Source organism: Aulonocara sp. 'chitande type north' Nkhata Bay, linkage group LG7, assembly GCF_057382095.1.
Source record: "Aulonocara sp. 'chitande type north' Nkhata Bay isolate Kocher_YH1m ecotype deep benthic linkage group LG7, A_spYH_male_GT1.1, whole genome shotgun sequence".
Taxonomy (NCBI): domain Eukaryota; kingdom Metazoa; phylum Chordata; class Actinopteri; order Cichliformes; family Cichlidae; genus Aulonocara; species Aulonocara sp. 'chitande type north' Nkhata Bay.
In genome coordinates this window covers 64,615,913-64,642,926 of record NC_141350.1, presented here as the reverse complement: position 1 = coordinate 64,642,926, position 27,014 = coordinate 64,615,913, and the positions used below count along the sequence as shown (strand labels likewise).

The 27,014-nt window shown below is 39.7% G+C and overlaps 4 protein-coding genes across 5 annotated transcripts; 3 read left to right on the top strand and 1 right to left on the bottom strand.

Annotated features, from left to right (window-relative positions):
* The first annotated feature begins 2,592 nt into the window (after positions 1–2,592).
* On the top strand, positions 2,593–3,785 carry LOC147326619 (eotaxin-like). The gene is made up of 3 exons (XM_086302633.1): positions 2,593–2,698; positions 3,258–3,381; positions 3,509–3,785. Exons 1-3 carry the CDS (start codon positions 2,638–2,640, stop codon positions 3,597–3,599), a joined length of 276 nt encoding a protein of 91 aa, XP_086158759.1. The 5' UTR covers positions 2,593–2,637; the 3' UTR covers positions 3,600–3,785.
* Positions 3,786–7,620: 3,835 nt separating this feature from the next.
* On the top strand, positions 7,621–9,303 carry LOC147326618 (C-C motif chemokine 4-like). The gene is made up of 3 exons (XM_086302631.1): positions 7,621–7,735; positions 8,473–8,596; positions 9,050–9,303. The coding sequence occupies exons 1-3, from the start codon at positions 7,675–7,677 to the stop codon at positions 9,141–9,143; spliced, it is 279 nt and encodes a 92-aa protein (XP_086158757.1). The 5' UTR covers positions 7,621–7,674; the 3' UTR covers positions 9,144–9,303.
* Positions 9,304–11,506: 2,203 nt separating this feature from the next.
* LOC147326617 (C-C motif chemokine 4-like) lies at positions 11,507–13,939 on the top strand. 2 transcript variants are annotated; one of them, XM_086302629.1, is made up of 5 exons: positions 11,507–11,707; positions 11,834–11,861; positions 11,978–12,079; positions 13,245–13,368; positions 13,489–13,939. In XM_086302629.1, exons 2-5 carry the CDS (start codon positions 11,852–11,854, stop codon positions 13,589–13,591), a joined length of 339 nt encoding a protein of 112 aa, XP_086158755.1. In that variant the 5' UTR covers positions 11,507–11,707; positions 11,834–11,851; the 3' UTR covers positions 13,592–13,939. The 2 variants fall into 2 exon arrangements, with proteins under 2 accessions (XP_086158755.1, XP_086158756.1); XM_086302630.1 differs by lacking the exon at positions 11,834–11,861 and having other exon boundaries at positions 11,509–11,707.
* A 1,384-nt stretch (positions 13,940–15,323) lies between these two features.
* Positions 15,324–26,813, bottom strand: LOC147326616 (uncharacterized). The gene is made up of 3 exons (XM_086302628.1): positions 26,770–26,813; positions 19,005–20,370; positions 15,324–16,485 (listed from the first exon to the last, which is right to left on the bottom strand). The coding sequence occupies exons 2-3, from the start codon at positions 20,364–20,366 to the stop codon at positions 16,351–16,353; spliced, it is 1,497 nt and encodes a 498-aa protein (XP_086158754.1). The 5' UTR covers positions 20,367–20,370; positions 26,770–26,813; the 3' UTR covers positions 15,324–16,350.
* Between the last annotated feature and the right edge of the window lie 201 nt (positions 26,814–27,014).

Genomic DNA, 27,014 nt, shown 5'->3' with positions numbered 1-27,014 from the left:
GGAACACACAAATAGCAATCTCACACAATCTTTTCTGTTTGTCGCTGTCATCTATATCAGTCGAGATGGTATCACGAAAGGTGCTGGGCTGTGGTTAAAAGAGTACATTCTAATTTCTCAGATCTGCCTCTCATTTACTGGGGCTGCTAAAAGGTTAGAGACATTTTACTGCAACTTTTTACTTCATCATTGTTTCAGTTTTCTCGTAATAATGATTCACTGCTTTCTTTCAAGGAAACGCCTCCTCAGAGTGCACTTCAGTCACCTCGTTGACCACTCTACTGTTTTAATCACAATTCCAACATTTTGAGGCACTGACTTCTTTTTTTTTCTTAAAGTTACATTAAATATATATATTTAAGACTTTTCTGAAGTGGGGGAATGGGATGGGGTGATGACACACTGTTTTTTGTGGCTCTATAATTCCAAAATCGTTACAGATAAGGAGGAAAGTGCAAACTCCTATTCAAATTTCATGGTGAAATTAGTGTATAAATGCAGTTTTTTTGTTTCTGGCTTCACTTACAGCTGAACTTCAGAAAATGGTGATGGAATATTTTTCTGGGGCGTCAACCACAAAGCAGCACGGAGGCCAGCGACAGGGTTAAGGTATCTGCTTTTTGTGTTTTACTTAAGTCTCTTCTGGTGCAGAGCAACCCAAATGATGTTTGATGCAAAAGAGAGAAAATTTGTTCCTGTGATAACAGTTGCAGTGGTTACGGTCTGACCGACTAATGCTCGTCACACCAACACATGAACAGGAACTAAAGGTTGTGGTTAAACATTTGTCTGCGCCTGTTCATCTCTGAACTGTCCTTCACTTGTGAATAAAACAGTTTTGACTGGTGTTTGTTTCTGTTTGTTTTGCATGACTTTCCCATAGCTACTCTGTTCTGTGGAATTCATTAAATAATGCTTTCAGAAATAAATCCACACCACATGCAACCACGTTGACTAAGGCTCAGCTGTCAGTGAAGCACCAGTAAGAGCACACGTGCATGCTGGAATATAAAAATTGAATTCAAATTCAAAGTTGCAAAGACTTATAAAAGAGTGCACTACCCACTTTATTACGTATGCCTGTTCAACTGCTTATTAATACTAATCAGCCAATCATATTGCGGTACTTTGGTGCATTTAGGCGTGTGCACGTGGTCAAGACAATTTGATGAAAATTAAACTGGGCGTCTAAATGACAAAAGAAGGTGAATTAAGGTGGCTTTGAACTTTGGCTGTTGGTGCCAGATGGGCTGGGAGCTTCTCCACACAGCCATGTCTAGAGTTCACATAGATTAGTCACAGTCTAAATAATACAAAATATCTTCTAAGCGGTTCTTTGGGTAAAAATACACTTTTGATGTGAGAGGTCAGAGGAGAGAGGCCAAACTAGCTTTCGTTGCAGTTGTCACGTTTGCTTGGCTGGAAAAAAAAATGCTGGTTTGATTCGAGCTCAAATGCTGTTTGAGGTTGTGTCAGGAAAGGCATCCTGTGTAAAACCAAATCAAACTACTAACAACTAAACTAGTTGTGGTGGCCCCTTGTGTCAAGGAAGAAGCTAAAAGCAGCCTCTTCATCTTCGAGCTGATAGAAAGGCAATGGCAGATACAGAAGAGTATCTCTGAACACACAACATATCAAAGCATGAAGAAGATGGGCTTTGTCTGGTTAGTCTGCCTGATGGTGGATTAAGAATTTGGTTCAAATAACATGAGATCCATCCTACCTTGTCTGCTGGTGGTGGTGTCATGGGGTGTGGGATATTTTATTGGGCCTCTTAGTGACCACATCCATTACTTTTTAACCACAGTTTACCCATTGACTGACAGCTGCATCCAGCAGGATGGTTGTCGTGGTCCCAGGCTTGCCCATAAAAAACTCACAACCCTGGGTCCACACCCATGTGCCATGTCATGAAGCTCAAATCATCTGAAACTGGTTTCTTGAAGATGACAGCGCACTCACGGTACTCAAATGGCCTTCACATTCAGATGGAGAACCTTTGGGGCTTGATGGATGTGCAACCAACAAATCTGCAGCAAATATTTGATGTCAACATGGACCAAAACCTCTGGGGAATGTTTCCAGTATCTCGTTGAACCTGAGGCATGAGTGCTTGAGTCAGTTCATAAGCCAGATTGATTCAACCTGGTGTGATCAAGGTATAGCTGATAAAGTGTCAGGTGACTGTGATGTTGAGGGGGTCTGGAACCTCATACCAGCAGCTGTTTATCATTTCAGTTTTTAGAAATAGAAAATTTCCATTTTGCTTCCATTGCTTCTGAGTGAAGCAGGTGCCTATGAGTACTGTAGAGTCATGTGACTCGAGAACATATGGTAGTGAAAATGGAGTGATCGTTGTTAGTTGAGTTGAATCCATGTTACATCCTTGATGTTATCTATTTCTATACTCAAGGTGGAGGAGCTGCAGAGGTGTTGCTTGATGGGTGATTTTTAATCTACGTGTTTAAGTGACAAAGACATCTGTGTCTCTTACACTTCCTTTTACCCAAAAAGGCAAGTCACTACGACAGATCTGTTAAGACTGCCCTATTTATGAGTGTGGCAAAGCATTAAACTTTCAGATCACTTTTTAGAACGACAGCCAAAGAACATCATCACATCCAGAGTGAAGTCACCATGAAGGCCACAGTGGGACTGCTGCTTCTGCTGCTCACGGTTTATTGCTGCGCTGCTGCACGTAAGTCTGTCAGTCTGCATGTGGCTAAGGATAAATTACACCTGAGGCACTTTGATGTTTTTATTTCAATTTTCATCTAATTTAATAGTAATCATCATAAATTGCATGACTTACAAGGTTTGCATTTGGCTAAATTAACCTCAGATTAGTTATGGTTTTTGGTGTGCTGTTATTTTGAGTAAATACATTTAAAAAGGTTGTTGTTTGGCTTTGGTTATAAAATATGCATGCGTAACAAAGATGCATTTGTACCACAGACATGATATTAGGTTTTCAGATGTCATGTTACAGAGTTAAAGTGACATCTGAAAACCTAATATCATGGATGAGGACCTCAAGGATGAGGTTTTGCATGGTGTCAACTAAGATGGATTTTGCAGGGTTAGCTTGTTATCATGAGTTGTACACTCATAACTAAGGCTGTGTTTAATCACTCATAGAGTCAGAAGGCCTCTGGCTATTTTTTGTCCAGAGGCTTCTTAGCAGGTTGATTCACGTAATTTTAACATGAAGGATGCTGAGGTCACTGAACTGATGTGGCTCTTTTTCTTTCTTCCAGCTGAAGCATTGGATGAGACAGCTCCTGGAGAATGCTGTTTCCATTTCTTTACAGAACGCATACCAGTGAAGAACATAGTCTCTGTCACCAAGACTCACAGCAGCTGTCTGGAAAAAGCATTTGTGTATGTCACCACAATGAGTAATTAGATTAATAATAACAGTTTCTGAACACAAAACAAATTGCACGAACATTTTACTGAGACACAGCGTAATATTTTCAGTACTAACTCTTTTGTAATATCCCTGCAGGATCCATACAGCCAAAGGAAGACGCTTCTGCGTGGGCCACAGTGTCACCTGGGCTCAAGATGCTTTTAAGAAAGAGCAGAGCAGTGACTAACAATGCTCTTCAGTGTCCACGATCAAGCATAATAACAGGCTCTGTTATGTTACTCTTCACTGCCAGCATTTTTATAATGACTGTATTTTACAAGACGCTTTGCAAAGCATAAATAAACCCATGTTCTCTTGATTTGCTTGCGATCCTCTCCAAGAATGTTTCAATTAAAAAAAAAAAAAAAAACAAGCATCTGCAGTTGTGGTCAGAAGTTTCATGTCGATGATGAGTGTATGTAGTGTCACATTAATTTTGGGACTTTTAATTATTTTTTTTGAACTCAGGAATCTCAGGACGAGTGTACATGAACTTGTGTACTGTAAGAACATGCATGGATGTTTTTAACTTAGTGAAAGAGGTTTCATCGTGGGTAATTAAACATTAAGAAAGTTAGTGAATAGTTAATGAAGCATTAAAACCGCACAGGTCAGCCGTTTGTCCCGGGTATGAAGTGAGAAAACATTTGAAAAGTTTGTCACAACATAGACAGACAGGCACTGATGTCAGGATATCCAGCTCCTACAATGAAGCCTGCCTTCCTCACAATTTTGTACAGGTGTGAAATGCCCCTCTTCTTCGTGCCGATAGAAAATCTGCAGCAGCGTTTTGCAGATGTTGAAGGAGTCTGTGCTGACTCCTGCAAGGCTTCTCTGCCTCCCTCAGCTAGACTCTGAGTACCTTCTGCATGCGCTTGAGCTCCTGCTGATCACCAACTTTCACGTTACCTGTGATCCAGGGCTTGTTGTTAGCATAGCAATATACAGTCCTTACTGGAACAACAACATCCATACAGAAGTTCATGTTGCAATAATAATGTATACTTTATTGATCCCCGTGGGGAAATTAATCTCTCTGCATTTAACCCATTCACTCAGTGAAGCAGTGTGCAGCCACTAATCAGGTGCCCAGGGAGCCGTGTGTAGGGACGATACCTTGCTCAGGTGCTTCTGGGTAGCCATTCAGTGGATTCGAACCCTGACCTTCCAACTACCTACTGAGCACAACATAGCCTGATATGGGGTCACAAGTTTTTCACTCCTGGAACAGTACATGCTACATTTTGACATTTATTTTTTTTTACCATATATTTTTGCAATTTCACCATTGGATTTTAACTGAAACAGTGAAGGGCATCAACAGATGTATAATATTAATTAAGAATTGTAGGCATTTTTATTCACAGTCCTCCATTTTCAGAGGCTTAAAGAAACTGAATAATTGAGTGAGAGCAGTTTCATGGCCAAGTGAGGCCTGTTCCTGGTATTACGTGACAAATAAGCAGTTTAATGTCTAACTTGTCTTAGAGAAGACAGAAGATTTTTTAAAAAGTGGATGATTGCAGAAAATCTTCCCTCACATCTTGAGGAGAAACGTGTATCATTCTCAAACTAGACAATCAAGTGAAAGGTTCATGAATGGGAATACAGAGTTTACTGAAGGCGGCTGCAGTGAAAGCCTTGGAAGAGGATCTCAGGAAAGAAATTCTTTTTGTTGTGACTTTTATGGAGTAAATTACAAAAATGAACAGGAACGACTAGAAAAAGTGTCTTCCAGATTTATGAGACAGACCATCTGCCCATTCCCAGCATGATCCCTCAGGAGGCCAGCTTTTTTTATGGTCAACCATAATAAAGCTCTAGTTATTTTAATCTGTGAACAGATTAAACAGCAATTTTATAATGACTGTATTTTCTAAGATGTTTTGCAAAGCATAAGTAAACCCACGATTGTTTTGCTTTCGATGCCCTCCAGGAATCTCTCTAATACTGTGGTCAGAAATTTACATACACTCATTATGGCCAGATTGGGTGTACATAAACCACAACTATATGAACACACGGAAATTTTGAATGAAAAGGATACGCTTTAATTGCAGGGTGTTTTTGAACAAATGACACTCACTGGGCACATGTGGACTCTCACGGTCTAAAACTGAATCTGCCTGCACTCTGACAGTATAAACACTAGGGAGAGTAGATGTGCAATAGCTGACTTTTGAGATTTGTTGTGTTACGGAAAAATTCTAATTTATCCTCACATTTAGATTTATGTGTTTAGAATCTTACTGTATGATTTTTGTGTATCTGCCTGCTTAAGATGAAGCAAGTATGTGCCAGCATGACCTTGTGAAAACTGCTTAGCTAGGCCTAATGATGTTTTACTATGTTATCTGCTAACTGTTTTGCTCAGAGGGATGTAACCTGGGAAAGGATAGTGGGAGTCTTCTCTGTTCAGCAACAGCTGAAAGGCTGTTGTAACTGAAAAGATACACGGAGTTTGTGCGGTGTTATAAAAGGGGCGCTGCAAGGTTAGAACACTCATCGCTATGAACCTGTTATGTTTTGATGTGTGTGTGTGAGACCTCCTGCGTGCAGTAATAAATAGCTTGATCACAGCTCCTACCATGTTGCAGACTTTATTTACAAAGTTCCACGACAGCTGGAGCAGGAGATTCTAATTAATAAATAATATCAATAAATCTGCAGGAAGTGTGTGATGTTATCATGTCAATATGGATAAAAAAAATCTCTCCAAATGTTTTCAGCACCTTTTTGAATCTATACAATGAAAAACGTGATACAATAAATATGGTCCAACTCAGTACAGTGTGCATAACTGTGTTCACTGAATGCATATATGTGTGCACATATGCAACCTGTTACCATCCGAGTGACGAGTTACTGTCATTGCTGATTGTAGCGGGTGCCCACTACTGTAGAGTCATTTGGCTGGAGAATAAGTAGTAACCGTGCTGTCCGGTGTAGCGAGTGATGTATTCACCATTTTTGTGACCAAACAATATTTACAAAAATAAATAAGAAAGTCAACTTCATAGTTAACTCAGTAAAAATAAACATAACTGAACTTAAATCAGCAGAAATTATGGTCACATGCACACAGCTATACTGACCTGGTCCTTTCTCCCACTAACACCAGAGTTCTTCTGCTATCCAAACAATTTCTCCTCTGAACTATTCCATGCAGTAGGTAAGACAAATGTTACCATTCTCATAAACGTATAATGCTACTCTTTATTAGCTATAAAAACTAAGGTATAGTCAATACATATCACAACAATAAATCCATTTCTCAACAAACACAAAGTCAAATTACAAGACTTTATCAAATTACAAGAATTCTCCACCTTCTTGACCTGGTCTCTTCCTGTGATCTCAGACTAACCTGGACGCTATAAATACGGGGAATTGAAACTACATTTCCTCCTATTGTTCCTGGCACACAGGTAGGTTAGGTGAGTTCAAACTAGACAATTAACAAACTTGTCAGAGTTGATTTAAACCAAGATGTTACATTAAATAATCTGTAACAGTGCGAAACATAAACAAACCCGGGATAGTACACGTTTGCCTACTACAGAATACATATGAGATATGGCTAAATCAAAACAAGAATGTTAACTAAGAATATCCAGCTTTTAACTCTGAACAAAAGGTGTTCTCACCCACTTTGTCACACAAACATTATAAAGGAGGTCATGATAGCTGGCATATTAATGATCATGAAACTGACCTCATGGCCCATTATTAGTCAATGGTGCTAGTTTCAGTCATTATGCAAATGTACTGGTTATAAGGTTGGGGAACCCTGCAGTCGAGCTGAGACTAAACAAGTAATTGAATAAGCGACAAAATGTTTCTTGCACTGAAGACGCTATGTCCAGATGAACAGAATCAGCTTTGGGGGATTATAAAGAATCATATGGCAGAAATAAACAGACATTATGCTGTTACGCATGTCTTCTCAAACAAAATTACTTTAATTAAAAAAATTAAAAATGTGGTCATCGTTCTCAGCTGACTTGAATAGATGGAACATGATGTTATCTGTTTCCATAATCGATGTGGAGAAGCTGCAGAGGTGTTGCTTGGTGAGTGATCTTTAATCTACATGTTTAAGTGGTGGTGTGTCTCTTACACTTCCTTTTACCCAAAAAGGCAACTCACTATAATAGATCTGTTAAGACTGCCCTTTGTATCAGTGTGACAGAGCATTAAGTATTCAGTTAACTTTCTAGAGCGACAGCCGAAGGACATCATCACATCAGAGTGAAGTCAACATGAAGGCCACAGTGGGACTGCTGCTTCTGCTGCTCACGGTTTATTGCTGCGCTGCTGGACGTAAGTCTGTCAGTCTGCTTTTAACTGGGGATAAATGCCCTCTTGAATGTTTTTATTAGATTTTTATCTGATTTTATTAGTAATCGTCATAACTTAAATGAGTTACAAGTTAAAAACGTTTACTGTTTATTGTGAATGAACTTCACATTACGTGGGTGAGGTTATTACAAAACTTCAAAAGGGCGATGAGTTATTTTAAAAATTCATTTTCAAATGTTTTGAGTTTGATGACAAAACACGTTAAAATGTTACGAAGACAAACTTTTGCTTTTATCACATACATGACGTGAGGTTATGTATGTGTTTACTTTATGACCGTTTGATCCAGATAAAAAAAATAAGCTGTGGCGTTTTTAGAAACGAAGTGACAGTTTGACCTGAACAACCGGTCGAAAGATAATAATCAGAGGAAGAAAGACTTTATTTTTGTTCTAAAGAAAGCATATATATATATATATATATATATATATATATATATATATATATATATATATATATATATATATATATTATATGTACAACACTACTGGGTCACTAACAAATTACACATATAGCTCAGCCATGGAGAGCAATGCCATGAAGCTCCCAGCACACAGTTTTGTGACCTGAGCGCTCTGACAGTGTTAATGTCATTGCCTTTCTATTTAAAGACTGAGTTCCAGGCTGAGTGCTCAACACCTTTGACACATGCTGCTATGAAACTGAATTTTTTACTGTCTTTTTATTTTTTCTTTCAGCTCAAGGAGTGCTTGAAATGTCTCCTGGACAATGCTGTTTCAAATTCTTTACTGGAAGGATACCACCGAAGAAAATAGTCTCTGTCATCAAGACTCACAGCGCCTGTCTGGAAAAAGCATTTGTGTATGTCACCACAATGAGTAATTACAGTAATCGTAATTTCTGAACACAAAACAGTGTGCATGCTTTTTTAGGGTCTTCTCTCACTGTCCCTCTTCACCTGTTTTTCTTTCCCTTCTTTCCCTAATAATAATAATAATAATAATAATAATAATAATAATAATAATAATAATAATTTTATTATTAAGATCTATCAAGTGGAGCAATTTGGCAAAGCCATGACCAAAAATAAATGGAAAAATAAATCAGTTGGGCATCTTTCTTGTCCTTCAGACAATAATCCCGGTAATAATAATTATTGTTAAGTACTGAATGGGACAGGCAAAAAAAAGAAGAAGAAGAAACCCGAAAAAAAAACCCACCAACAGCAACAAAAACAAAAAAACTCCGAATCCATAAACACGCGAGTCACAGCGTGGTATCTTCTGTTCTAACTCTTTTGTAATCTTCCTGCAGGATCGGTACAGCCACCGGGAGGCGCATCTGTGTGAGTCAGAGTGTCACCTGGGCTCAAGAAGCTTTTAAGCAAAAGCAGATCGGTGATGAATGAATGCTCTTCAGAGTTCATGATCAGCCATAATAAAGCTCTGTGTTATGTTAACCCATGCTAGCAGCAATTTTATAATGACTGTATTTTCCAAAATGCTTTGTGTATATATATTAAAAAAACAACCCACGCATGTTTTTTCAATAAAAATGTTCGGCTTTGAATCGGGCGTTTACTTTTTTGTTTTGTTTTTTAAGGAGAAATTTCCACACTTCATCTTTACCCTGCCAAAAAAAAAAAAAATCCAGTAGCCTATCATACTGGTAGCGGACACAGGGCCTTCTGATTAGGAGTGAGGCCGAAAACAGTGGTTGTTTCGTGTAACCTGAACATGAACTCTCGCGTTCTGATTAACCTTTCAACACCGTTTCAGCTTAAAGCTATTAAAACTGAACGGTGTTCCAGACGTTTCGCTGTGTGCTACAGAAGTTTAAGATAGCTGCGGTTATAAAGTTCTGGGTCCAAATCAACGTGTGAAATTACATTTTTTATTTTTTATTTTTTTTAGTGTTCTTTGTTTGTTTGTGTTTTAATAATTTCATTAAATTGTTCGAGGAAAGAAAAATATCTAGTATAAAATTTTTAAAGGCTTTCAGATTAAATTTTGAACATTTAGTCAGCACCAAATTGATATGATTTAACAGATAAATATTGACTACTCACATTAAAATATGCCATCTTATTTGCTCATATGTCGATATCGGCCAGCAGGGCTAATATCACCCCATAATAATAATTTTAAAAATATAGATATATATATATCTTTGCATGAACTGCAGTTTAGCAACCAGTCACCTCAGCGGCTCTTCCTGCTTTTAATGCTTTTAATTTATCTGCCTGAGAGAGTTTCATCTGCGGTGATATTTCCTTTCTTGAACATGAGTTGCCCCCTGCTGGCTGCTAAAAGAATGCGACTTCAACCATTTGTAAAGGTGACAAAAGAAATCTGACAGATTGCGAGATGTATGGCGCTGTATTAATAAAATTGAATTTAACTCGAGGAGTGAAAGGTGAATGAAACTTCGTGTGGTTTTTTTTTTTATATTTTTTAATAGTTGTTATGGGCCCTGTTAAAAACTCAGACATCTTTGTGACATCCATACTTATTTTTGTGACCTGGTAACAAAGTCCTAAGTAAAATTACTTACTTGCATTACTGTCTTTATCCTTATTTCCTGTTACATGTGTATTGTTACATCGCAGAGACTTACATTAAACATGGCCAGAGTTTCAAATAATGAGGTCAGCGTATATTCATGTAATCTCTATGACTGCTCTGGACACTCCATATCAGACACCTGGACCTCCATTACTGACAAACACAAGTGAAGACCCAGATGGACCCATGCCTCCTTCTCCTTCACGGTTGACCTCCATTACTGACAAACAGCTCCCGTGGGCCTTTCTCACCCTGTGTGGAAGGCTCGGGTCTAAAGGTTTCAGGTCCTCTAATCAAGCTGGTCTATTTTTCTAGCAGAAGCTGAGATAGGAGGAGAGCTCAGTGGTGAAAAAGTTTTCTGTCTGTGTGGAAAGGCTCACTGTGGACCTGGAGTAATGACTTCTTATAGAGAAGGCTCATGACAGTGAGGTCAGTGTACTCAAATGGGCTCCACGTCACCCCTCAATCCAAAGGAGGACCTTTGGGATGTGCTGGAACAGGAGAGACACATCATGGATGTACAGCACACAATTTGCTCACCAAATTCTGAAATGTTTTCAGCATCTTTTTGAATCTGTGCCATGAAGAACTGAGACAGCTCTGATGGTAAAATGGGGAAAACCTGATAAAGGCACGTTGTACCAGAGAAAGTGTCAAGTGAGTGTAATTTTGGGACATATGGAACCACCCAGCTTCTGATTGGAGCAGGTGCCCATGACTGCTGTGAAGTCATTTGACTCTGCTAAATGTTTGTTATGTTGTTTCCTAGTGAAGCCCATATGGATTGTAAGGGTTAATAGAGGCGTGTTAGAAAAAAGAAATACACGTGGAAGAAAAAAACTGGAATTATTCTTTCACTCCTTTCTTTTCGTGTCACGTTCATGTTTTTTCCATCATGGGAGTTTGTGGATTTTAGGATTATTTAGAGCTTTTCTCTCAATTACTTTCATTTTTAGTTTTCTATTGTAATCTCTTGATTAACTTTTGTTTCCTGTTTATTTTCTGTTTAGTATTTTGCCTTCGGGTTTATTTGTTGTAGTTCTTTGTGTTAGTTTCAAAGCCTTTTCCAGTGTTTCCCAGAGTCTATTTTCTGTGTCCTGGCTTCAGTGTTTACTTACTTCCTGTTTTAATGTGTTAGCTTGTTTCTTTTGTGTCTTGTGTCAAGTTTTACTTCCTCTGTGTTGTTTTTCTTCTTTCCCATTTGCTCTCCTTAGTTTCCCTCCCATTTCCTATTGTTACATAATCCTGTTTTGACAGCCATCTCCCTTTAATCTTTGAGGTGGCATTTCTTTAACTCCTCAGTGATCTGCCTTTGTGTGCTTCTTGTCTGTTTCTTGGACTTATTTTGCTTTTTTTGCACTGTCTGGACTTGTTGCATCTTTTGGACTTTGGACTGTCCTCATAAAAGGTGCGTTTTCTCCTTGTACAGTATGCATTTGGGTCATCTCATTTCAGATTAATATATTTTAAATGTAACTACTTAGTTGAGTCGAATACTTTTATATCTCTTGATGTTATCTGTCTCTGTATGCAGTGTGGAGTAGCTGCAGAGATGTCGCTTGGTCGGTGATTTCTAATCTTTGTGTTTAAGTGACAGTAAAAACTCACCGTGACAAACATATAACGGCCCTTTATGTGAGTGTGAGACTGCATTAAACATTCAGATCACTTCTTACAGCAACAGCAGAAGGACATCATCACATCCAGAGAGGAGTAAACATGAAGGCCACAGTGGGACTGCTGCTTCTGCTGCTCACGGTTTATTACTGCGCTGCTGCACGTAAGTCTGTCAGTCTGCTTTACAGTCTGAAGATAAATGTAATCTGAGGCCTTTTAATGATTTTATTTGATTGGTCAAAACTTTTACAAGTTACACTGAGAAAACGAGTGAACATTATACCTCAGATTAATTAACTGGGACCACATCTGCAAAAAGGTTTGACAGCATTTCTAGTAGATAATGGCAGATGGTTTGAGCATGAATTGAGGCTGGGGTTTGAGGAAGGCCTCAGAGGGGACTGGTCAGATAGTAGTGCAGGCGAGTGTATGGAGAAACGCTCCTGCTCCTGAAATTTAGCTGAATTATTTCCAATTATACCTGTTTTTATCTGGTTTTAAATAAACTTATTGTTGTTAATCAGTTCTATATGCTGCATTTTAATCTGTTATGAAACTTTTTGGAGGGATTTATTATGATTTTTTATTTTATTTTGTGCAACTGCATTTTAGAAATGTCAATTTCAAGATTCTGAATCACCTTTTTCTCTTAGTTTACAAAACATGTTGAAAATAATATCATCCTCACAGCTGCGTTACCAGCTGCTTAAATGAGCCCCAAATGGATATTTGCATCACTAAAGAACAGCGTCAACTAAGAGGAATTCTGCAGTATTAGCTAGTTATCTTGCCATGAGTCATTTAGGACCATTATAATGATCATGACTAAGGTTGTGTTTATTTTAATCAATACAGATTACTGTCACATGAGTTCTGGTTGAAGGGTTTAATGGGAGCTGATAGTTCATGTTCAGTGAGTGTTAGTAGAGTCAGAAGGGAACAAAGGTTCTGCTGGCTTTAAGAAATCCCTAAATAGCTGTGGTGTTTAAAAATCTTTTTTATTGTCTTTCAGTTCAATCAATGTTCAGATCAGCTGAACCTCAGATTATATTTGGTTGTTAACTTTAACTTATTATTGTTAATGCATTTTACATTTTACAAAACTTGAAAGCAACTCCACTCTGTTTAAATTTTAATCTTGGGCTGATGGGTTATTTTAAAACATCATCAGTGTATATCATAAAGGACCTGAGCGCTCTGACAGTGTTAATGTCATTGCCTTTCTATTTAAAGACTGTCAGTTTCAGCAACAATGCTCAACACCTTTGACACATGCTGCTATGAAACTGAATTTTTTACTGTCTTTTTATTATTTTTTTTCCTTTTAGCTCAACAATTGCTTGAAATGTCTCATGGACAATGCTGTTTCAAATTCTTTACTGGAAGGATACCACCGAAGAAAATAGTCTCTGTCTTCAAGTCTCACAGCGCCTGTCTGGAAAAAGCATTTGTGTATGTCACCACAATGAGTAATTTCAGTAATCGTAATTTCTGAACACAAAACAGAATGCATGAAAACACGAGCCACAGCGTGGTATCTTCTATCCTAACTCTCTTGTAATCTTCCTGCAGGATCGGTACAGCCACCGGGAGGCGCATCTGTGTGAGCCAGAGCGTCACCTGGGCTCAAGAAGCTTTTGCATCAATGACCAATCTGCAGAACGATGATGAATAAAGCTCTTCAGAGTTCACGATCAAGCATAATAAAGCTTTGTGTTATGTTAACCCATGCTAGCAATTTTATAAGACAGCTGCAGCCTGGGTTTTGTACCGGGCATACCCAGTTTCCTGTTTTATATTCTCCTTTTTATATTTTTGGAGTTTTCAGTTTGGATGTTACCTTTGCCTAGGTTATGTTTTTATTCTGATATTGTTAGGTGTTAAGCTTTTCCTGTCCTCCTATGTTCCCCATGCCTAGTTCTGTTTTGCTGTAGTACTTCCTTGATTTAGTTCATCTCTGTCTTCATTTGTACTATGGATTTGCAGCTGCCAACTAAATAAAGGTCAGTCTTTGGTTATTCAAGGTTGCCTCCAAGTCTGCATCTTTGGGTCCATTTCCTGCCTCACCATTAAAGAACGACACGGCTGCAGAATGGAACCAGCAGACCACGCCATACTTTTGGATGGGAGCTTACTGGAGAGTTTTCATGGCTTCTCAGGATTTAGGCCCAGATATCTGATTCAAAAGATATCAAGGTACTAACAATTGCACTTTCAGATATGAAAAGCATAACCAACTAGCATCCTCAGCTGATTCCATTCCCAACTATTTTGAACATGCACTCCACAAACACCCACAACGGAGAACAAAAATGAAAAACATTCACACCTCTCTCCTCCATATTCCCCGGTTCCTAGTTGCAGCAACGGCAGCAAACCCGCGCCGAAGCCCTGTCGCATCAGCTGCAGTTAGGGAAGCGAGCGGGAAGCTGGCTATCACAAAAAAAGGGAGCAATGTTTTGCAACAATAGGGTTGTGAAGGTCTTGAGACAGCTCATTGGTTTTACACATAGTGAAATGTTTCTTGCGTGACACCTTGGTAAAATACCTTTTTATAGGCCATTAGTTGGGACGGGACCAGTGGATATTTAAAGTGACACTAGTTGTGTTGTTTTCATGCTGTTAAGCCCATCTTGTAAGGGCAACAGCTGACCCCTGGTGGCCACTTTGACTTGGACTGAATTACACTGATTTTGGGGGATTTTAGGGAAACGTGAAAACACAAGCGGAGAAGAAAGAGGTGTGTTTCAACAAAGTAACTTTTTTATCTTTTTTTTAATCTTGTTTCCAGAATGATTAAAAGTAAGAATTGAAATAAAATTGGTTTCAGAAGAATAATTAGGAAAAAGAGAGCTCTGAATTCAATCTTCCATATCTGATTGCTGTGAGATGTGAGGCTGAGACCAGTGAGGAGTGAAGCTTTCCCAGGATCAGACTCTAGGATGCTTTAGACACATTTAAGCAATAACAGCTTGACCAAAGTGAAAACCGACTGGACTCTGACCAAAAGCTTTTTGTCCAATGAGACGGAGGTGCTGGATTACCTCTGCACCACTGCTGTTCGGCTCTGATGTTCAAAGAGTATGTTTCATTTGTGCAAGCAAAACACATGTAATACATCACCTGACATTTATTCCGTAGTTTGTGCATCAGAACTTATCTGCAAGCATGTTCTCCTTGTCTGTGATGGTGGGTCTGGCCCACCTCTGGATCTGTACTCTCACTAATCCATCTGAAAACACTGAGATCATTTTAAAACATCTGTTGCTCATGTAGCTTGCCTTTTGTAGCACTTGGTTGAATATAAGGTCTTAATTCATCTTCACATATTCTCCATGTTTCATAGCAGAACACACAAACTCTGCTGGCAGACAGACTTAAATAATAAAGATCTTTATTTAGCACCATTTAAGAACTTGGTAAATACTGCATCAACACTCAACAGAAAGTGAACTTCTACTACGTCACAATAAATAAACTTTAACAACAGATTATTTGTTATGATGTTATGAACTACGACATGCTGTCATAGCGACATGGCATCAAAAAACTGCCACTGCCGGACAAACTTACAGAGCAATTTAAAAAAACATGACAGAATACTAAAAACTTTAGAACAACAGGTCAAAAGACAGTAATCAGTCATTTCTATCCCAGAAGTTTATTTTTCTTTTAATGGAAGCATGTTTCTTCTGTTCATGTTCCTAACATATAGTATTTGGATAAACGTACAGCTACACGTTACACGTACAGGAGCTGCTCAGCCATGAAGCTCCCAGCACACAGTGTTTGTGCTGATGTTGCAGGACCATGTTCATACTTGTAAAGGCAGACTGCACATCTGGGTGTATGATGTTTTAACCTTATGATAATGGGACTGAAAACACCTGAACTGAGGCGTGTGGCCCAATACTGTTGTCCATATAATGTAGATCAGAACTTTACAGCATATATAATAAAAGACCTGAGCTCACTGATAGTGTTAATGTAGCTGTCCTTCTACTTAAAGACCCTCAGGCACAGGCTGAGTTTCAGCAGGAATGCTCGACACTTGACACACGCTGCTTCTCAGCTGAAGCTCATAAAATTGAACAGTTTTCCAGACGTTAGATGGTGTCTGCTAGGAAAGTTTAAGCAATTGGAGCAATTGTGAAGTTCTAGGTCCATATTAATGTGTTAAATAATTGTTTTTAAAGTCTTCTTTGTTTGTTCGTGTGGCAGTAACGATTTCATTTAATTGTTCCAGGGAAGCAAAAAAATCTTATATAAAAGTTTTTAAAGGCTTTCAGATGAAATTCTGAACATTTAGTCAGCACGAAATTGATATGACTGAACAGATAAATATTGGCCACTAACGTCAACACAAACGTCACATCTTATTTGTTGACGTCAGCCAACAGGGCTAATAGCAGCCTATATTAAAACCTTGTGACCTCAGCGACTCTTCCTCCTTTTAGTGTCTCTGCCCTGAGAGAGTTTCATCAGCGGTGACTCAGGCCTGGGTGACCGTCCCTCTCCTTTGGGTTTGAAAAAGAAGGATTCGTTGAGTTTCATCTGGACCGCTCTGACCTGAGGACCAAAAAAAGTCATACTGTTACTGAACAGTGGAAGAAACTTCAGTTACTCCTTTTCTCCTGATAAATATTTATTACTACTCAGCAAAAACAGAAATTCTTAAGTGTTTATAATGTCAAAATACACGAACCAACTGAAATGGACAGCCCTGGATAATTTTCTTTCTTGAACATGAGTTGCCCCCAATAAGATGCCTAAATTTGATACTCTCAGCCTCCTAGTAGTGTGTCTACTAGGAGGCTGAGGGGTAGCACTGCTGGTCACCAGTATTTTTAAGGGTGATAAGAGAAATCTGACAGATTGAGAGATGTTTAAAAAAGTGAATGAATCTTCATGCATTGTCCGGGATTGTAACATCTAGTCCTTACTGAATTAATACTTTTTATCGGCCCTGCCAACAACTCGGACATCTACGTGACACTAATTTTTGCAACTTGTCAAAAGAGTCCTAAACAAAAGCATTAAAGGTGACCATATTATCTTTATCCTTATTTTGTGTTATATATGTACTTTTACAAGGCGTTACTCATAATCAACATGGCCTCAAATATTGAAGTCAGCGTACATGCACGTAATCCTTATTAGTGCTCTGGACATACGATATCAACAATGGTTTTCTAGTCTTGGTTATTGGAACTAGTCAAAGAACGTCTGTCACTGATTGAAAGATAATAATAATAATAATATATACATTATTGATCCCTGTGGGGAAATTCCTCTCTGCATTTAACCAATTCACTCAGCCATTGGGCGCCTGGGGAGCAGCGTGTAGGGACGGTACCTTGCTCAGGTACCTTCCAATCATGGGGCCACCACGCTACCTACTGAGCAACCCCTGCTCCTAAAACTTTGAACAACACAATGGTCGCTACTAGGGCTGGGTATCGTCACTGATTTCTAGAATAGATTCGATTCTGATCCACAAGGTCCCGAATCGATTCGATCCACGATTCGATTCAATCCGATTCGATTTTAATCGGGGAAATTTTGCCTCAGTCAGAAATACTATAATTCTGATCACGCATCAGTACATTTCCATATTTTTATATCTATAAAAAGAAAGCTGACACTTGCGAGACTTTATCAAAGGTGTAAGCATCACAGCAGATGCCTTTGTGTCAAAGTAACACAGAAAAACATGAAGGAGATTTTCCTGGCCTGGGATTTTATAGCAGATGACCTTAAAAATATTCTGCAGTAGATCAAAACGAAAGAAAACCATTAATCAACACATGAACATTACCTGATGCTGCTGAAGTGAAGCAGAGCAAAGTTACAGAATTGCAACACAGCTAAGTGTTTTGCAATTTTGCATAATTTTAAAAAGTTTAAATTTGTTCATAATTGAACAGCAGAAATGAGGATTTGTTTTTAGAAGTGAGTAAAAGGGGAAAAAAACAGCGGCCGACAGCGCTGTAAACAACTGTAGACTTGTGTGTAATAAGCAAGCAAGCGAGAGAGAGAGAGAGAGCGAGCGAGCTCTGCATGAAGTGTGATTTTATTGTGGTGGAAGCAAAACAGCAAAACTGGGAGGGAATTCATGACGATGTTTAGTGTGAAGTGTAGTTTGGATCTTCTTTTGCTGCTGGTTCAGTCAATATTGTTTGGAGAGAGATAAAAACCTACAGCTTCTGAATCAGCGCAAAAAGGGCGTAAACACAAAGCGCGGACTCGCCGAAACATCAGAATCAGCGAGCTGTCGGCTTCCAGCCCCGACCGTGTCCGTGCCGTCGGGTGAGAAAGCCACATCTCCGCGCTTTGTGTTTATGTCTTTGTGCAGAATCCCTGTACCTGCTCTCATTTACTGCTTTAGCTGTTTGGTGGTTGCTGAAATTTTGTGAGGTTTAACCCGAGATTCTTGCATTTCGGGCAAAATAAATTTATATTCAAAAATCAATTCAGCATTTTAATAAATCGATATCACGTTATCCAAGCTAGAATCGATTTTAATCGATAAATCGATAATCAAAACCCACCTGTAGTCGCTACTAGCGTGAGAGTGTCCTTAGAGCTGGTTAACTGACCCTGCCGCCACTCTGCTGGTGAGTGTGTGTTTATATTGAATACTTTTAGTAAAAAATAGGATACAGGATAGGCTTTGAGTGGCAAAGAATGGGAAAATAAATATCAATAATTTGTAACTGTTAAATCTGTTTTTCATATTTTATCATGGTTCTTACACCTAAATCTTCCACAAACTAATCTTTACAGTCATACTTTTATTTTTTTTAAATCTCCCAGTAATCTCCTAAAAGAGCTGTACATTACATTTTTTTCCACAAACAGGATAAAACAGCAGAATTCCCATCAGTGGGACATCTTACGCCAGTATTTTCAGTATTTTTGTGAAAAAAAAGAGAGAACTGCGATTTCAAGAGGCTTGAAGCTGAAAAACACATAAAAAGATATCTGGTGTTAGCTCTGAAGTTTGTAATATAAAGTTCAATATGTAAGATGAATTAATTTATCATCTGTTGCTCTGTAACTACACAAATAGGATCATGTGGTATCACCTGAATCAGGTCCAGCTTGCCAGCGCGGCATGGCTGCTCGCTGTCCTCGCTGGATGTCGTTGTATCAGCAGACTTTTGATCAGATTCTGACAACTGCGGACTGGGAGTTGTTTCTCCTCGACCCAAAAGCACCTGATTTTCTTTCACAAGTGAAGACCCAGATGGACCCATGCCTCCTTCTCCTTCACGGTTGACCTCCATTACTGACAAACAGCTCCTGTGGTCTTTTCTCACCCTGTGTGGAAGGCTCAGGTCTAAAGGTTTCACGTCATCGAAACAAACAGCTGGTCTACTTTTCTGGCAGAAGCTGAGGTAGGAGGAGAGCTCAGTGGTGAAGAAGTTTTCTGTCTGTGTGGAAGAGCTCACTGTGGACCTGGCAGGAAGTAATGACTTATTAATATGTGGCAGGCATGAAGGGGAACGCTCTCCAAGATCCAGGGAGGAGTCGACAATGATTGGCTCCTCCAGGAAAGGATGCCCCTCACTGAGCTTTAAATGCACTGAACGTGAGACTCTTTGCTCTCCAGATAAGTTTGTGTTTTCTTGTTTCAGAAGGGACTTTTTTCTCTGCTTATGTATCTTATGATGTCCTTTACCTTCTTCAGGTTCTTCTGGGTTTGGCTGCACAAAGAGCTGATGAGGCTGTGAGTCATGTGGCCATTTTTCTGATTCTTCATGAAATTGTTTAAGCTGTTGGCACTCGCCTTGCTGTGTTCGCACCTGAGGAGATAGCATAAGGGCTCCGTCATTGACTTCCCCGCTGGAGGGTTCGGAGAGCGATGTTCTGAAAGTCTTCTGGGTAATAAACAAGTCCTGGCTGTTGATGTCATCACTGGTGCCCTGAGAGTCCTGATCGCGGCTGTTCCCCGTCACTGCGTCCTGTGAACAGCTCTCAGCGCCTTTCACAGCCGCCTCCTCTTTGGTGGAGGATGACGCAAGTTTAGGCCGTTTGACACGGATGTAACAGGGTGACACTTCAAACACCACTTTTTTTTTTCTTTTGCATTTCTTTTTGGAGTCTTGAGTCAGACGATCAGGCTTCAGCTTTTCATTTTGTTGCGGCTTTGATGCTTCAGGCTTCTCAAAAGGTTTTTCCTGGGCACTACCGCACTGTTTAAATACAACACTGCTGCCTAGCTCTAAGGCCAGTCTCCTTCTTTGCCTTTCTTTCTTCTTTTCCTTTTTCTTTTGTTTCCTTTCCTTCTTTTCTTCTTTGAGCTGGGAGTTTTTCTTTTTCTTCTGGATGCTCTCTTGTGGTTTCACAGTCATGTTGGTTTTGTGTTTTTTGTCTTTTTTGAGATCTTTTTTTCTTTTTCTTTTCTGATTTTCCAAAATGAAGTCTGTCTCCTCAAAGTCAATCATGATTCTGTTTAACAGGAAAAGGAAAGTAGATTATTCTCAAATACACCAAGTTTATGGTTCTTTTTTGTATAACGAATTAATTTTATTACAGCAAAGACAAACATACCATTCAATAATATTGATGTCATATCACTAAGTGTGCTATGTTTTTGTTTAGAGCCTTACCAAGAGCCTAAAGCATTACACAAACTCTCCCACACTTTACATTATATCAGAAAGAGACACGACACTCAAAGAATCCTGAATACTTTGCATTACATAATTTGATGAGAAGATTAATAGGTAACAACAGTCATTGGAAACCAAAATCAGCAATGCTTTGAGGACTGTTTTCAAAATCATACCAACAACATTAAAAATTGAAATCCGAGGCTGATCAAACTTGTGCCATAATGTGGATGAGTCATGTTTATGGACCCCACACTGCAAAAACTCAAAATCTTACCAAGTATATTTGTCTTATTTCTAGTCAAAATTATCTCATTACACTTAAAATAAGACACAATCAGCTACAGGGCAACATTTCAGTAAGCTAAAGGAACTTGTTTCAAGACAGTGAATCTTGAAACTAGAGAAAAACTAGAGATTTTTCACTTGTTCCACTGGCAGATTTTTTTCACTTATTTTAAGCTAAAATATCTTGTATTAAGTGAAAAAACCTTCACAGCAAACCTTCTTGCAACAAGATGCGTGGATGTGGTATCAGGGAGGAGCGGGACTACTTGTGCAACGTGAATGGCTGCAGGCGCAGTCTCATTGTGCCAGCAGTGATAAAAACACATAAAAAACTAAACTAAACTAAACTAAAACATATCTCAGAAGGGATAAGAAGCAATGATGTGTGGCCACCATCTCATGTTCTACTAGTGACTCAAGCAGAAGACATTTATGAGATTAAAAATTTAGACTGAAATGAAGTTTTTCTTTTACTTTTACAACACCGGTGAACATCCAAGGGAAAGACATTGAGATAGTGGACTCTTATAAGTACCTGGGTGTTCACCTCAACAATAAACTGGACTGGACTACAAATACAGACATCCTGTATAAGAAGGGCCAGAGTCGACTCCACCTGCTGAGGAGACTGAGGTCATTCGGAGTCTGCAGGACTCTGTTAAGGACATTCTATGACACTGTGGTAGCATCTGCCCTTTTCTATGCAGTGGCCTGCTGGGGTAGTGGATGCACGGACAGGGACAGGAGCAGGATTGACAAACTGGTGCGGAGGTCTAGCTCCGTGCTGGGATGTCCCCTGGAGTCTGTGGAGGTGGTTGGCGAGAGGAGGATGTTAGTAAAGCTGACATCCATCACGAACAACCCACATCACCCACTGCATGAGTATGTGAGTGGGCTGAGCAGCTCCTTTAGTCAGAGACTGAAACACCCTCGCTGCAGGAAGGAGCGCTTTCGCAGATCATTCATCCCAACAGCAGTTAGACTCTATAACTCCTCAATCACGATGTCATAAGTCACTGGACTCTGAACATCCACGGTCACCACTTCATGCATAATGGACCTTCCATGTGTACGGACATGTGCAGGTATATATGTATGTATATGTATGCATATGTATATTTAGTGTGTACATGTGTGTGTGTACATGTCTATACATAGGAATAGTAGTGGTACAATAGTTATGTCAAGCTATATAGTTTATGTCTTCCATATTTCCAACCATATCCATAACCACATACTGTGTATGCTACCATTGTATATAGTGTATTATCTTACTTTTTTTCATTGATTGTACTTATTTGTATTTTTGTATTTCCTTCTGATGTCTGTACCTGAGCTGAGGTGACGCAAAAATTTCCCCGTTGTGGAATCAATAAAGTCTTATCTTATCTTATCTCTTTCTTACTTTGAGTACATTTCAGAACCTGTACTTTTTCACTTTTACTTGAGAAAAGAATTTGAATCTGTACCTTTTTCAGCGCTTTTATTTAAGTACATAATGTGTATACTTTTGCCACCTCTGCCTCTATGTGAGTGAAGTTGCCCCCCCCCCCCCCCCCCTTCTTCAAATCCAACAAAAGTGGTATCAAACGTTTGTGCTAATTTGTGCTGCAAAAATTTTCTTTTGTGCTGCTATCATTTTAAAGATATTAATAAAAATTTCTAGAGGTCATCAGAGGTCAACCAGCCCCCCCACATGAATTAAATCAAACAAAATGGGTGTCAATCAACTGTGCTACGTTTGTGCTGGTTTGTGCTGCTAAAATTGTTGTTTGTGCTGCTTCTGTTTTAAAGATATTAATGAAAATGTAAAGGTCAAAAGGTCAACCAGCCCCCCCACAATACCCAAATCAAACAAAATTCATGTCAAACGTTTGTGCTGGTTTGTGCTTCAAAAATTTTCGTGTGTGCTGCTATTATTTTAAAAATCTTAATAAAATAACGTCTTGATGCGTGCCTAATCATCCAGGTAAGTAAATCCCAAAGGGTTGATACTGTTCATCTGGACATTTTCAGTGGGAGAAACATTTCATCACTCATCCAAGTGACTTCTTCAGTCTCAGCTGACTGCAGGAGAACCTTCCAGATGAGGCAGGTGCAGTAGATCTCCTGGGGAGGGAGGCAAGAGAGGTCCCCACAATGCTCTCGGCTGCTCTCACTACCCGTTGTCATTTTTTCCTGCAGAACCCAATGCAGGAGTCATACCACACAGTGATGCAGCTGGTGAGGATACTCTTAACTGTGCCTCTGTAGAAGGTGCTCATAATGGGGGTTGAATCTCTTGTGCTTCTCAGTTTGCAGAGGAAGTAGAGTCGCTGTTGGTCTTCTCCACATTCAGGGACAGGTTTTTGTTGCTGTACCACTCTGCAAGATGGTTAACTTCACCCCTGTAGTAGATCTCGTTGTGGGTCAGCAGAATGAAGAGAAGGGGGCTCAACACACATCCTTGGGGAGCCCCCGTATTCAGTGTTCTTGGGCTGCAGGTGTTGCTGTCGACCCGTACTGTCTGCTGTCTTCCTGTCAAGAAATCTAGCAGCCCGTTATACAGCAAGGTGCTGATCCCCAGCAGATCCAGTTTGTGAATGAGTTGCTGAGTTCGGTATGCGAACTCAAATGGATCCAGGTTGGGCGAAAGGGATAATTTGATTTGATGCATGACTAACCGTTCAAAGCACTTAATAAGGGTTAGGGTGAGCAGCACCAAGTTCCTGGGGGTCCACATCAGTGAGGACCTCTCCTGGACCACTAACACAGCATCACTGGCCAAGAAAGCACAACAGCGCCTCTACTTCCTGCGCAAACTCAAGCGGGCAAGTGCTCCACCACCCATCCTGACCACATTCTACAGAGGAACTATTGAAAGTATCCTCTCCAGCTGCATCACTGTGTGGGGCGGTAGCTGCACTGACTATAACAGGAAAGCTCTACAACGCATTGTGAGAACAGCTGAGAGGATAGTTGGTGTACCACTCCCCTCCCTGCAAAACATTTACACCACTCGCCTCGCCCGCAAAGCCATCACAATTGTCAACGATGCAACCCACCCCGCGCACTGTCTGTTCAGCCTCCTGCCCTCTGGAAAGAGATACAGAAGTCTCCGCTCCCGCACTACTAGGCTCACCAACAGCTTCATCCACCAGGCTGTGAGACTGCTGAACTCTCTTCCCTCCTGGCTCCCAGCCAGCAGAATCACCAGATTGGCAGAAGTATAGGAAGACAGACTGGACTCTACCCCTCCCACCCACCCCCACCCCCATCCACGCACACTCTCCAACAAGGAAACACTCTCTGAACTAAGAACTGGAAAACATTCCTGACTGGAAACAACTACCTCTGCATTGCAATTGCACACACCTGCTGCTATATATTTTTAGTATTTCTTTTAGCACTATTTGTATTATTATATTACTATTCCTGCTGCTATAGTCTTATGCTGCATTAAAACAAAATACCCCTACCAACCACAACCTGGGACTACCTCAAGTAGACTAGTATACTATTTTCCAGGGAACACTGTTGGAACACTTTTATTTATTTTTTTGTCTATCCTGTTACCTATTTAATATTACCTTATTGTTAGGGCTGTTTTTTGTTGTGCATCTGCACTTTATTGTTGTCAATGTCTACGCATGGGACAGTGTGAAACGTAATTTTAATTCCTTTGTATGGCAAGTACATTTGAAGAAATTGACAAATAAAGTTTTCTATTCTATTCTATTCTATTCTATAATGATGGAGGTGAGTTTGACAGGACAGTAGTCCTTAAAGCAGGAGGTAGATGACTTCTTGGGTACAGTAATGATGGTGGAGGCTTTGAGGCATGTGGGAACGACGGCCTGACCCTAGTGATGTGTTAAAGATGTCTGTGAAGACATTTGGGAGTTCCACAGCATAGTCCATCAGTGCTCGTCCAAGGATGTTATCAGGACCTGGAGCTTTGCGTGTATTGATTTTGGCAAGGGATCTCTGTGACATCATCGATGCATTTTGGGATGTAAGCAATGACAGTTTCTGTATATTCCTGAAAGTCTGTGGTGTTGTCATGTGTGGCAGCCTGTGGTGGAAAAGCAGTCTTGCAGTGCCTCTGAGGACCCTTCTGGCCACACCTGTACCTGCTTATGAACTGGTTTGGTGACTTTGACCAGGGGCCTGGGGGAACCCATGACACACCTAGGTTTCTGCCTAATAGGTGGAATTAAGACACAGTTCCAAAAGCAAACACAACTGATCAGTGCTGAGAGTGGTCCTGTTGCTGAGGTTGGGGTGATCCTGTAATCTCTTATGAACTACCTACAACGCTTCCGTGACTGGGATGCAAGTGAAGACAGATGTAACATCTCTCTCTCACTGTACATGTACTGTTTATAAAATTAGGGAAACATAACCAGAACAAAAAAAATAATTTGCAGGACAAATGTTTGACATCCATTTTGTTCGATTTGAAGAAGGTAGGGGGGCCAACTTCACTCACATGTGTTTATAAGGTTGGGAAAACCTGCAGTCAGCTGAGACTGAAGAAGTCACTTGGATGAGTGACGTTTCTCCAACTGAAAATGTCCAGATGAACAGTATCAACCTTTTGGGATTTACTTACCTGGATGATTAAGCACACATCAAGATGTTATTTTATTAATATTTTTAAAATGATAGCAGCACAAACAAAAATGTTTGCAGCACAAACCAGCACAAACATAGCACAAACGTTTGACATAAATTTTGTTTGATTTGGGTAATGTGGTGGTGGGGGGCTGGTTGACCCTTTGACCTTTACATTTTCATTAATATCTTTAAAACAGAAGCAGCACAAACAACAATTTTAGCAGCACAAACGTAGCACAGTTGATTGACACCCATTTTGTTTGATTTAACCTCCTAGGACCTGGCGTCCACATATGTGGACATCACATTTTCGGTTATTTAGACCAAAATACTCAATCTTGCTCTAGAAGGGCCTGATATCCACCTACGAGGACATTATACTGCTACAGTTCTATCAAAATTTTAAACGAATATCCTCATATGTGGCTCTTATTTTTCTTAAAAATAAGGTAAAAAAAAATAAAATCTGGTAATTCTTTGTTTTTACATTCATCGGGCCCCAATATGCCCAAATATCAAAGAGAAATTAAAAATGAATGCCGTGGAAGAGTTCGGCTCATAGGAGGTTAATTAACGTGGGGGGGCTGGTTGACCTCTGATGACCTCTAGAAATTTTTATTAATATCTTTAAAATGATAGCAGCACAAAAGAAAATTTTTGCAGCACAAACCAGCACAAACGTAGCACAAACGTTTGATACCACTTTTGTTGGATTTGAAGAAGGGGGGGGGCAACTTTACTCACATCCTCTAGCCTGCCTTTAACACTTCACTCCATCCTAAAAGGTGAGGGGAATGATACGAATCAGCGACTGAAACCTACTGAATGGAAGTATTTCGTGTGCTTCTCCACACGTTTCTTCCCCTTTCTGTACCTTATTATAAATTATGGTGCCTAAATCAGTAAGCTCCTATATAACTGGTTACTACTGACGTTTCAAACTAAACTGTTTAATGGTTGTAGGACCAAGCAAGGTTATGCTATCTTTACTTTTATTTGAAGATTCTAAGTACAAGTGGAGTGTGTAACATTGTAGCGATCAGTGTAACTGAATCTGGGGATTAGCAACACGAGTTAAAATGACTATATTACAGGGTAATGGATGTTCACTCACTTTTTTTCCAGTTCAAGGTGGCGGCGGGTGGGGGTGGGAGCTTTAGCCTATCCCAGGTTAAGAAGGGGAAAAAACCCGTGGCGAATTATCAGAAGAATAGACTGAAAGTTGAGGTTTTAAAAGTCAATTTCGTAGGTCAACTATTCCGGAGGGCGCTATTACCTGTTTAGAGCCTGAAAATTATAATATCATTATACAGAAACCTTTTTTTTTTTAACATAAGCTAATTGTTACCTCCGAGGGCAGCTTCAGCTCCAGCCACAAACTGCACTTCAAAGGGACCGCCGAGAGTTCATGCGGCGTTCACGGACTTCTGTTAAATCCCGACTCTTGAGAGTTAGTGGAACGCGTATTAAAATATTTAGACATAATGCATTAGAAAAGCTAAGTGTATAAAATGGGGTTTTGTTTTTTATTGCTTGTAAATAGTTTACATTTCCCTGCTGTCACAGGTTACCAGTCCATCACAAAGAAAGACA

Coding starts and splice junctions, on each gene's coding strand:
- LOC147326618 (XM_086302631.1), top strand. CDS start 7,675: ATGAAGGCCACAGTGGGACTGCTGCTTCTGCTGCTCACGGTTTATTGC. Junction 7,736..8,472: donor TTATTGCTGCGCTGCTGGAC/GTAAGTCTGTCA, acceptor TTTTTCTTTCAG/CTCAAGGAGTGCTTGAAATG. Junction 8,597..9,049: donor TGTCTGGAAAAAGCATTTGT/GTATGTCACCAC, acceptor ATCTTCCTGCAG/GATCGGTACAGCCACCGGGA.
- LOC147326616 (XM_086302628.1), bottom strand. CDS start 20,366: ATGATTGACTTTGAGGAGACAGACTTCATTTTGGAAAATCAGAAAAGA. Junction 16,486..19,004: donor GCAAGCTGGACCTGATTCAG/GTGATACCACAT, acceptor TTTGGTCCTCAG/GTCAGAGCGGTCCAGATGAA.
- LOC147326617 (XM_086302629.1), top strand. Junction 12,080..13,244: donor TTATTACTGCGCTGCTGCAC/GTAAGTCTGTCA, acceptor TTTTCCTTTTAG/CTCAACAATTGCTTGAAATG. Junction 13,369..13,488: donor TGTCTGGAAAAAGCATTTGT/GTATGTCACCAC, acceptor ATCTTCCTGCAG/GATCGGTACAGCCACCGGGA.
- LOC147326619 (XM_086302633.1), top strand. CDS start 2,638: ATGAAGGCCACAGTGGGACTGCTGCTTCTGCTGCTCACGGTTTATTGC. Junction 2,699..3,257: donor TTATTGCTGCGCTGCTGCAC/GTAAGTCTGTCA, acceptor TCTTTCTTCCAG/CTGAAGCATTGGATGAGACA. Junction 3,382..3,508: donor TGTCTGGAAAAAGCATTTGT/GTATGTCACCAC, acceptor ATATCCCTGCAG/GATCCATACAGCCAAAGGAA.